The sequence below is a fragment of the Sturnira hondurensis genome, unplaced genomic scaffold (genome assembly GCF_014824575.4).
Source record: "Sturnira hondurensis isolate 20B ecotype Veracruz unplaced genomic scaffold, ASM1482457v3 Scaffold0006693, whole genome shotgun sequence".
NCBI classification, from domain to species: Eukaryota; Metazoa; Chordata; class Mammalia; order Chiroptera; family Phyllostomidae; genus Sturnira; species Sturnira hondurensis.
The window spans coordinates 1,106,531-1,119,076 of NW_028079324.1; the positions used below are offsets into that span (position 1 = coordinate 1,106,531).

General features: G+C 36.5%; 1 protein-coding gene across 1 annotated transcript in view; it reads right to left on the reverse strand.

The window, feature by feature from the left end:
- DMD (dystrophin) overlaps positions 1-12,546 on the reverse strand; it is a 1,607,686-nt gene that overhangs the window by 1,068,936 nt on the left and 526,204 nt on the right. Inside the window, exons 22-24 of the mRNA XM_037050278.1 lie at positions 9,311-9,523; positions 5,736-5,849; positions 3,329-3,484 (exon numbers count right to left, since the gene is read on the reverse strand). Coding sequence (XP_036906173.1) covers positions 3,329-3,484; positions 5,736-5,849; positions 9,311-9,523 — 483 coding nt within the window. The remainder of the gene's footprint in view (positions 1-3,328; positions 3,485-5,735; positions 5,850-9,310; positions 9,524-12,546) is intronic.

The window sequence follows — 12,546 nt, forward strand, 5'->3', positions numbered from 1 at the left end:
TACTTACTAACCAGAAGAGAAGCAGAACTTAAAATATCTACAGTAAAAGTAAAATCACGTGTGCTAATGGCTTGTAATACCACACTGAGGGAAAACTCTCAATTTAGTATTAGAACAATCAGAGACGGTGCTTATCTTTTAACTGAAAAGAGTAACTCATAAAATGATGTTATTCTTCTCTCTGGGATTAGACTTCTATCTTTTAAGTAACAGAGCTATAACTGTAAAATCTTAATATGTAACTTATAGTTTTAGTAAATGAAGTGTTAATGGTACTTTACCAAATACTTAATACAGGCACAACCATCATCGTATTAATTTTCTGATACTCTATAATCATTTTAAGCTTAATTTAGTTAAATCATAACAATTTTAAGTTAGTCTCCTAGTGAATATACTACCTGATCTATTGAAATGTCAATATTTCACTCTGACACAGCTACAACAGTATTTATACATATTCTACTAATTAAGGCATAAAGATTATTTTGCATAGCCAATAAACCTATAATAAGCTTAAGTAAACATGCTGTTCAATTTCTACTTAGATGTTCTGCTATAATCTTTTCAGGCAGTTGGCAAAGCGACAACAATACCAGAGTGACTAATGTAACTTAGCCAAAGACTTGCTGTAAAAAACAAGTATTGCATGCTCTAAAACTAAACCGGAAGAAAGGGATCAGGCATAATTTTTTTTAAGGAAAGAAAGGCAGAATATTACTCTGAGACGACAGCACAAGTGTATTGGAAAGGGCATCAACTTGGGGTCAGGTGAACCTGGGTACATCACTTTATTTTGATGTATTTCAGCTGCATAACTAAACTAACAGTTGGAACAGATGACTTCCAAGGTCCTTTCCAAATCTAACGTTCCGCAGCTCTACAACTGATCAGAGAGGAAGATGTTTTTATGGTTTCATATTTTAGAAGGATTTCCGTGAAAAGGTTTGGGTTAAAATGCCAGCTTCCCCCTTGCCTTTTTTCACATCAGTGGTGCTAACCTTTTAGCCTTGAGTTGCCCAAGCTACCCCGCAGTTTCAGCAGATTATATGACCTCAACCTTGTAGAGAAAATCGGAAGTTCTTCATGTTTCCTGTTCTAGAATGGGGAAATCTAACATTTGCACTGCCTGCTCCCTTCTCCACTTTCTCCCCCTGGTTTTACTAACACATGATGGCCGTATAACATTGCGCAAGGTTAAGGTGTACAATGTGATGATTTAATACATGCATATAGTGAAATGATGACCACAGTAGGGTTGGCTAATGCTTCCATCACCCTCACATAATTACCATGCTTTTTGCGGTCAGAGCATTTAAGACAGCAACTGGCAACTAGGTATTCTAGGAGAGTGTGGCTGGGATCTGTGGAACTCGTGTTATGCAACAGGCTACTGTTTTACAATACTTGTCTTTTAAAAAATATTTTATTTATTTATCTTTAGAGGGTAAGGGAAGGAGAGAAGGAGAGAAATATCAATGTATGGTTGCCTCTCGTGAGTCCCCTGCTGGGAACTGGCCTGCAACCCAGGCATGTGGCCTGACTGGGAATCGAACCACGATCGTGTGGTTCGCAGGCCCGTGCTCAATCCATTGAGCTACACCAGTCAGGGCTTACAATACTTGTCTTGAATAGGATATTCTTGGTACACTTTATTGCAGAAACGAGGTCTTGATCAAGGACATTTTAAGAACATAGAGATGCTTTACACAGTACGCTTCTCTAACATGTAAAACCCTCGGCATTTCGGTAATATTGTTGACTTGATATATTTTTTGCTGTTGTTTTCTCCTATGATCTAAATAAACTGGCCTGTTTTTTATATTAATCCATGAAAACATTCAGCAAACAAATAGCTTTCATACTGGCCTTCCAGGGAGACATTAATGATATAATCTATTATCAAAGTAATGTATATATATATATATTTTTTTTTTTTCTGAACATCCCTTCTCAAACTGACTTATGCCAGGAAAAGAAATGGAAGCTAGCTGACCTGGGGCTATCTCATCCCTGAGTTAATAGAACTGTTGAGCATTTATCAGTGATGGTATTAGCTGGGTGACTTGCCTTGACTTTTACTTCTCTAACTTATTTTCTTTTTCAAATTTAGCTTTTGCCTTTTGGCATGATTTCTTTTCAACTCTGAAAGGTTATTTAAAAATAAAGAGCCCTGGCTGGTGTAGCTCAGTGGATTGAGCACAGTCTTGTGAAGCAAAGGATTGTGGTTCGATTCCCAGTCAGGGCACATGCCTGGGTTGCAGGCCAGTTCCCAGTGGGGGACACATGAGAGGCAACCACACATTGATATTTCTCTCCCTCTCTCCTTCCCTTCCCCTCTCTCTGAAAATAAATAAATAAAATATTTTTAAAAAGATCTTATACAAAATATAAAAAAATAAAAATAATGAAAGACTACCTGACTCTAATACACATAAAATGAAACCTCTCATTAATTTTAAAAAAGGTGGTGTGTCAAAAAGCAATCACTGCTTTAGCTCAGAATTTCGTCTTTTGAACAGGAACTACTGGATATGCACTATTTGTGCCTATAAGATTTATGTCTCTATAATTTAATCTCAAGCCAGAAACAATTATCTATCAAACCCTCTGCTGTACAAATAATATGAGGAACTCAGATGTGAGTGGACAGTTACATTGCATTTTTTCCACTGAGCTTTTCTTAACTTTTTGCCAGTCTTGGGTCATGTATTGAAATAAAATTTAAGTCAAACTTGTCAATCTTGAAAATCAGAACTATAAATCATTCATTGTATTTCTGTAGCAAGCTTACAAATGTAAAGTATCTTTTAAAAATGTAATGACAATACTATTATAAAGTTGTGTACTGGAGAAAACATTCAACCAAATTCATGCCTAATATGATGGTGATAGTGTGGAAGATCACTTTAGGACCCTGACAAGATGAATATATACTATTTAAAATATGTACTATGAAAATACAGGGTCCAGCTCATATAACACCTCCTTATTATATCAAACTCTTGTGTATCACAAAATCATAAGCATGCCATTCCGTAACATAACACTATCACATTCAGGCACACCATGTGACATTTTAGGTGGAATGTTCAAATTAAAACTATACATTATCGCACCCATATTATTACCCTCTCAAGCAGGCGTTACTTCTGCCAGACCCTGTATTTTATATGCAAAGACCATTTTGAATTAACCATGCTTTAAAGCATCAACTAGTTTGGCTTAGCCATACTTTAAACTGTTTTACAAAGGGCGATGATAAAGGGAGACACTACGAACTTGTAATTAAATAAGGGCAATCCACGGTGACAGAGACTTGACATACCTGCCGGCAAATGTGGTCCCACTGAGAGTTCAGTTCTCTGAGTTCTGTCTCGAGTCTGGAAGCAAACTCCGGCTCCGCTTCACTCTTTATCTTCTGCCCACCTTCGTTGACACTGTTCAGACTGGGCTGAATTGTCTGAATGTCATTAACTAGAAGCTAAGGAAAGAATTCAGTTTAAGCTAGTTGAACAAATTACCTCAACAGATGAGAAATAAAACACAGATAGAAAACAGGTAATTAGAAATCATGACATTACACATGAGTTTTGTTCTTTCAAATCTGAAATGAATGTAAATAGACACACAAGGAGGGACTGAGCAAGAAGGAAAAAGGATTCATGAATATGGACATCAGGATGGTGATTGCTGGTGGGGAGAGGGGATAAGGGGACTAAATGGTAGTGAAAAAATACAATAAAGATGATATATTTGTTTAAAAAGGTTGAGATATAAGCCTTGCAAAAAATGTTCACAGGTTTTTATAGTGTGATGAAGTAAGGAAGTATCTGTATTCTACTTAGATTAGAAACAAAAGGAAATAATGTAATATTTTGTGTTAGAAAAATGTGTGAATATCATGGGCTTTATACATGATGGTTTTTGAAAAAAATTTGGTTTTCAAACAAGAATGGCCGCAATTTGGGATAGCATGATGGGTGTGAAGGTTACGTGTCAAGTGGGTTTCTTTTCTGGCTTGTATTTGCAAAGAAAAACATTTAAAGAGCTACATTATTTTCTTCCCACTGCATGACAATGGTATAACGAACATGACATTAAAAATTCAAGAGCAAGGAAGACTCCCAAGCTCATTTCACAAGGCCAGCACTATCGTCATCCCCAAACCAGATAAAGAGAAGTACAGGCCAATATCCCTGATGAACACAGATGCTGAAATCCTCAACAAAACGTTAGCACACTGGAACCAACAATACATTGAAAATATCAGGTGGGATTTATTCTAGGGATTAAGGTTGGTACAATATCTTCAAATCAATAAATGTGATACACCATATTAAAAAATGAAGGATTAAAGCTACACAATCATATCAATAGATGCAGAAAAACCATTTGCTAAAACTCAGAACCCACTTTATGACAAAAACTGTCTGGAAAGTGGGAATAGAGAGAACATACTTCAACAAAATAAAGGCCATATATGACGAACCCAAGACAACATCATACTCAGTGGCGAAAACTAAAAGCAGTTTCCTTAAGATCAGGAACAAGACTGGGGTGTCCATTTTCACACATCTTATTCAGCACAATACTGGAAGTCCTAGCCACATCAACCAGATAAGAAGAAAAAAACAACAAGCATCCAAATTGGAAAGGAAGTAGTGAAACTGTCATTTGTAGATGACGTGATACTGTATATAGGCAACCCTAAATACAACAAAAAAATCTACTAGAACTGATAGATGAATTCAGTTAAGTAGCAGGATATAAAATAAATATTCAGAAATCCCGTGCATTTTTATATACCAATAATGAACTATGAGAAAAGGAAACTTAAGCAAATGATCCCATTACAATTGCATAAAAAAGATACCTAGGAATAAATTTAACTAAAGAGATAAAAGGCCTCTACTTCAAAAATTATAAGACACTGAAGAAAGAAATTGAAGAAGATATAAACAAGTGGAAGCACCTGGGGTGTTCATGGATAGGCAAAATTAACATTATTAAAATGTCCATACTTACCCAAAGCAATCTATAGATTGATTCAACATAATTCTTACCAGGATACCAAAAATGTATTTCACAGAACTAAAACAAATGTTCCAGAAATTTATATGGAACCACAAAAAACCCTGAATAGCCACATCCATCTTGAGAAAGAACAAGAAAATAGGAGGAATCACAGTCCCTGATATCAACCTATATTATAAAGCCACAGTAATCAAAACAGCATGGCATTGGCACAAAGAGACACATAGATCAATGGAACAGACAAATCTATCTTGCACGACATTATTGTACAGTTCCATATACATGGAAAAAGCAATATACTATGACTAATAATCTGTAATGAAACATAACAAATGGCTCAGATGATTATTTACCTCTATAGTGAATTTTATATTAAAATAATCTTATAAATGAAGGATGAGCAAGATCGTGTTTTTCTGTGTCTCATTGATTTAACCCAATTTCTCAACCTCAGCACTGCTGTCATTTTAGACTGGGTAATTGTTGGGAGGGGCTGTTGTGTGCATTCCCTGGCCTCCCCCAGCTTCAGGCCAGTAGCATCTACTGCACTCCAAGGTGTGACAAACAAAATATCTCTAGATATATATAAACGACTCCAAGGAAGGGTGAATCTCCTCTGGCTCAGAACCACTGATGTAACCAAAAAATATTTTCCATACAAACATCTTCATATGAAAGGCATCGTATGCAAATCTTACCCTGCATTGTTTCAGCTGTTTTTTAAGAATTTCTGAATCCCCAAGGGCAGGCCATTCTTCTCTCAGGAAAACATCAACTTCAGCCATCCATTTCTTCAGGGTTTTTATGTGATTCTGGAATCAGAGACCCATTTTAAGGTTATTATTGGGGTACTAGTTTTTCTCAACACCATTCATCACGGTGATATGTCTGAACTCAAGCCCAGGAACAATTCCCATGTCTGAAGGATGTCTCTAAGTAGCTCTTCAGGAAAAGAATATTTTTACTAAGACTACATTTTTATGGTCTACTGTATGAGCACTGGTGTATGAAGTCTGCTATTGTTAAAAAATTAAAAACATTACTACCAAATGTGGTTTTATGATGTTACTCTTGAGTACATTAAATCACAACCCCCTCTAGAGAAAATTTAAGTTTCAAAACAACTCATGATACTACTAACAACATGCCCTTATAGTACATAAAACAAACTATGAACTATAAACGCAATGTAATGGTGTCTTTATGGCCTCCCTGAACTTACATAAATTGTTTTTTTTTTGCAGCTGACAGGTTAAATAGTCCCTCCACTTGGGAACTTCCAGACCACAATTTTGTCATCCTGAAAGGAAAAACTTCTGCTTTTAATTTATCTTTCCTTATCAGATTGAAGTAAAGATAGGGGGAAAGATGTCTTCTCCTATCACTTACAAAAAGCCATGATCTCCCATTATTTTTCACATATTACCTTCCCCCCACTGCTTTTCTTTTTTCTTTGTTGTTTTCGCTACTTCTCAAATATATGATTTCCAAACTTCTTTATTTCCATACATTTCAACTGTGTTGTCCAGATGTGCTATTTTCTCCTTTCTTAATTAAATTTCAGTTGAAGATTCGTGCTTTATAGAAAGCTACACCTTCAGTATAATTAATAATAATGAATTTTTTAAATTATATTTTATTCAAGATTTCATTTACTTATTTTGAGAGAGGAGAAGGGAGGCAGAGAGAGGAGGAAAGAAACACCAACGTGTGGTTGCCTCTCACACACACCCAACTGGGGACCTGACCCACAACCCAGGCATGTGTCCTGACTGGGAATCGAACCGGCGACCTTTTGGTTCACAGGCCAGCACTCAGTCCACTGAGCCACACTAGCTGGAGCTGACTTTTAAAGCATCTGACTGAATCCAAAAACTTTAGAATCATCATCTTGCTGGGGTCTCTTGAGTCTGGTTTTGTGTTCCTTCCCTGTCAGCACCGTCTGAGTTCAGATCTTGCTATTGGCTGCCGATTGCTGTGCTGGCTCTTTTTGGTATCTGCCTCAGTCAAAGCGACTCTAATCCATTCCACATGTTGGTGTCAGTATTCTCCGCTGCCCCTCCTTCCTTTTATTATAGTGATGCTTTGGAAACAAATATTATCAGATCGTCCCTCTTCTAAAAAACCAATAACAGTTCCACATTATTATTTGCATTATTATTTATTTATTTATTTTTAGAGGGGAAGGGAAAGAAAGAGGGAGCGAAATATCAATGTATGGTTGCCTCCCCTGCTGGGAACTGGCCTGCAACCCAGGCATGTGCCCTGACTGGGAATCGAACCTCGACCCTTTGGTTTGCAGGCCCACGCTCAATCCAATTAGCTACACCAGCCAGGGCTGTAGCATATATTTTGAATCCCTTCATTATTAAGTTACATTTCATATCCTAAAGCATGGCATTTGGGAGCATTCACTATCTACTCCCAGATCATTTTCCCAATTTTATATATATATGTGTGTGTGTGTGTATGTGCATGTGTGTGTCACTCTCTAAACATGTCTTCATCTCCCCAAGTAGTGAACCATTTCCAGTTCATTGAACATACTGTTCCACTTTATGAGGAATTTTCTCCCACTTTATTAGTTGACCAAACTCTCCTTGTTCAAGGTGTAACGCACATAACCCATGTTCCAAGAACATTTCATAACCCCCCTCCCAGTTTATGTTGGATTTCTTTTCTGGCTATTGTCATAACATTTCCCAAGATGTTCTGGCCCTAATCCCTGGAACCTGTGAATATGTCACCTTATACAGCAAAAAAAGACTTTGCAGATAAGGTAAAATTAAAGACTTTGAGATGGTTCCCTGGCAGGTATGGCTCTGCTGGTTGGGCGTCATCCCACAAATTGAAAGGTCACAGGTTCGATTCCCTGTCAGGGCACATGCCTGGGTTGCAGGTCAGGTCCCGGTTAGGCGAATATGGAGGATAACTGATCAATGAGTCTCTCTCACATCAATATTTCTATGCGTCTCTCTTACTCCCTCCCTTCCCCTCTCTAAAGTCAGTATGTACTTCCTTGGGTGAGTATTAAAAAAAAAAGATTTTGAGATAGGGTGACTGTCCTGGGTTATCCAGCTGGGTACAATATAATCACTAGGGCCCTTATTGCGGGGAGGAAGAAATGTAAGAGTTAGAAAGCCAAACTGGAAGATGCTACATCGCTGGCCTTAAAGACAGAGGACAGAGACATGAACCAAGAAATACATGTAGTTTCCAGAAGCTAAAAATGACAAGGAAACACACTCTCTCCTAAAGCCATATCCTTTGACTTTAGCCTGCTGAGACTGACTTTGAATTTCTGACCTCCAGTACTGAAAAATAATACATTTGTGCTGTTTGAAGCCATGAAATTTGCAGTAATATGTTACAGCAGCAATAGGGAAATAATACACTTATCATTTACCATCACCTAAATGTGGGCTCCTTAAAGGCGAGGGCCATGTATTTGCACCCTAGTTTACCACTGCTCTTGACACAACGTGTTTTGATGCATGTGTGTATACATGCACACATGTTTGTGTGTTAAAGTATGTACATGTGTATGTATGTAAAGCACATTGCACCTTACAGCATGTTTTAGGACCACACTGTCTTTCGGTTTGTACAGGTGAAAATAAACAACTACATTAGCTGGACTGAGATTTAAACCCAGAAGCTTCTTGCTCCGGCATTAACATCCTTCATTAACGATTCCCCACATAAGACATATGTTACCTGTAGATCACTTGATATTTTATGCTTCAGAATATAATATGATTGTTGGTTTACTGTTTTCAGCTTGGGTAATTATAATATGGGCACTATTGAAGCAAATTAAGTCAGTAGAAGGTGGTTTGTGAAAAGCAATGGGGTCAAATTTATACATATAATTACAAGTAAAACATGCTGATGAAATAAGACTCTGTTACCTGGTAGACAACTTACGATATTCATAACTTAAATGACATTTATATTTTAAAGGGCAACTGGGCTAAAGAAAAGATTGATTTCAAACATTATTTCAGCTAAAAGACATGTTTAAGTCCTATTGGTATTGGTGGAAAAAATAAATTCATATTAAAGAGAATCAAAGAAGAATTCTTAATTCTTCTTAAAAAAAAATAAGTGAACTGCACTCTTCTGAGAAAGATTTGTATCTTCTGATCTTATCACTGACTTTGAATGACCATGGAGGTTAAATTACCTGCCTTCAAATTTCCTAACGCTTTGTTAGGAGACGAACAAGTAAAGACAAAAGGAATGTGAAAAGTAAAGTAAAATCCGGAATTACCTGAATTTTTCGGAGCTTAGCCATGTGATCCTCTAGCTTTTGGCAATTTTGGGCCAGCTGGGAGGACAGCTTCTCCCAGTGGCTCTCCATGTCTTCAAATTCAGCTTGGTATTTTCGGCTAATATCAGACGGGGCTTTCTTTGACATCTCCTTCACAGTGGTGCTGAGATAGTTGAGGCCACTTTGTTGTTCTTGCAGAGAACTTTGTAAAGCCTCAAAATTGAAAGTGGAAAGTACATGAATACTAATTGATGAATAATAATGAGTTTCATTGTGCAGTTTCATTGACAAGCTGCAGTTAAATGAAGACAACTTAAAATGAAAACCGGGTGATTCAAATAGCTTAAAAAATAGATGACACAATATCAGTTTCAAAAACAACTAGTGGTAATTTAAATACTACTTTTTATCATAAGATTGATTTGCACATTATTCAGTAATTTTTTAAAGATTTTATTTATTTATTTATCTTTAGAGGGGAAGGAGAGAGGGAGAGAAACATCAATGTATGGTTGCCTTTCGTGTGTCCCCTGCTGGGAGTTGGCCTGCAGGGAACCAGCCGGCAACCCAGGCATGTGCCCTGACTGGGAACTGAACCACGATCCTCTGGTTCGCAGGCCCGCGCTCAATCCACTGAGCTACACCAGCCAGGGCCAATTATTCAGTAATTTTTAAAAAATCGGTGCCTATTTTTATAAAATTGGGAAATGTATCCAAAGCTATACCTTACTGAACCAGAGTTGTAGCACACCCAACTGTATTCTATCATGTCTGTTTATTAATAAGTTAATACTTATTATACAGTTGTACAGTTAATGAAGTTTAACTTAATTGTTCTGAGCCTTGAGGAAGACCACTTCTAACCTCCCTAGGTAAATTATATTAATGTGTGGGAAATCGAAACTCTGAATGTGAGCAGATGGATGGTCTACTAATGCCAGTCAATGAAAGCTTCATATTTTACAAAAGGCATTAGTCTCCTCTGTAGTATTATAGTGAACTTCTAGGATACATTAGAGGAGAATTTATAAAGCTGGCTTTATATTCATACTATATAAGCTATGTGACCCCTTATAATAAAATGCCTACCTTTAGGTTTCCTCTAGTCTATATTTGTTTAAATCTTACTTTCTGGTTATAAAATAATAAAGGTTCAAGATTAATAATGGGGAAATATTCATTATATACAACTATTATGATTTTATATCAACTTCTGCATTTTCCTATGTATACCTAAATATTGACTATCTGATCTTACCATAAACACATACACATGTATCCCCTCTTTCATAAAGTGATTTATAGCATTCCCCTAAATATGTCAAACACATAAACTTTTATGGTTGTGTAAGATCTTATGCCTATTTTTTGGTGCGTCAATTCCTTCATTTACTTTTATTTTATTTTATTGAACCATTACACACAATGGATTATTTAGACCATATCTAGCAGGCACATAGCTACATCTTAAACTGGACATTTTACTGTGAGCCTTTTCCCATGTTGTTAAGTATTTCTCAAAAAAACATAAATCTTGCCCTGGCTGGTGTAGCTCAGTGGATTGAGTGCGGGCCTGTGAACCAGAGGATCGAGGTTCAATTCCCAGTCAGGGCACATGCCTGGGTTGCAGGCCAGGTCCCAAAAAGGGGATGCAGGAGAGGCAACCACACACTGATGTTTCTCTCCCACTCTTTCTCCTTCCCTTCCCCTCTCTCTAAAAATAAATAAATAAAATATTTTTAAAAAAACATAAATGTTAACGGCTTCTCCAAATCATTTAACCATTTCCCGTTATTAGCTCTAAAAATTAATTTTGAGTTTTCCACTGCTGTGAATTATGTTTATGATCTGTCATGTGCCTATATCTTGGAGTACATTCTAATTCTTCCTGCCAGATACAGACATCCTAGAGACAGTACTCATGTGTACAAATGAATTCTTTTGTATATTATTAGGAGGTGTTGAAAAGTTTTTCTCAGCAAAATGTAGTCAGTTTACAGTCCTACTAGTAATTGAGAATGTGTGTCATTGCTACCAGATCTGCACTTACCGTTTCTTTGGGGTTTCCTTTTGTTTATTTGTTTGTTTGTTTGTCTGTTGGTAATTTAGTATGTAAAAAGTGGATTCTCATTTTGCACATTCGTACTTCATCCTTTATGATCTGAGTTACAATTTTTCTTTCTTTTTTTTGTTTTGGTTTGGTTTTTATTTATTTATTTATTTATTTTTCAAGTACAGTTTTCTGCCTTTTACTCCCATCCCAGCCCACCCTCCCAGCCCTCCCTACCTCCCTCCTGTTTCCACCCCTCTTGTTCTTGTCCATGTGTCCTTTATACTTGTTCCTGCAAACCCTTCCCCTTTTCCCCTGAAATTCCCTCCCCTCTCCCCTCTGGTCGCTGTCCCCCTGTTCTCTATTTCAGTGTCTTTGGTTCTATTTTTCATATGGCTGTTTATGTGTCTTTTGGTGACTTTCTATTTAATCACTTTCTCCCTTATGCAGACAAATATTTTCATTGGTCTCATTGTTTCTTAAGTGTCTCTGGTATTTTTTACAATGTTTGTGACTGCTCTCATTGATGTTTATGTTTCCCCATCGTATGTTTTAAAAAAATTCTCCAAAATGGATGATTAAAATGTTTTTGAACTTTTTCATGTTCTGGTATTTTGCTTTGGCTTAACATTTGATGCAAGGTTGTCACTTCATTTTTTTTAACTTAATACATCTTCTCAATAGTATATAAAAAGAATTTTCCCTCGTTTGCTGTTTTTTTTTCAGTGGAAATGTACTTTTCAACTCATCTATAAACCATTTCTTATGTATTTAATCCACTCCCCAAGTCCCTTCTCCTCTGTATTCTTATTTCTCTAATGTTCCTAGCTGTGTTAAGTCACATATTGTTCAAAGTAAACTTTGGAATCATTCCAAGTATTAAACAACAACATAAAAACAAAAAAAGATTCAACAGTTATAATGTTTTTGGTATTATAGTAGAGGAAACAGTCTAAAACAGAACAATAGGCACTGGGAAACATTTTTTTAATGTTTCTCATGTATTATGTGTATTTGAGCAAATACTTCTAAAATTACTATTTTAAGGAACTGTTTAAGTCTCAAAAAAGAACTCTTGATATACAGAGTCAACGTTTGAACCTTTTTTCTCAATTTGATTCTCAAAATACAGATATGTGATTTCATTACAAAATATAACGAATGAGTATGTTTTCACATCTTAAAA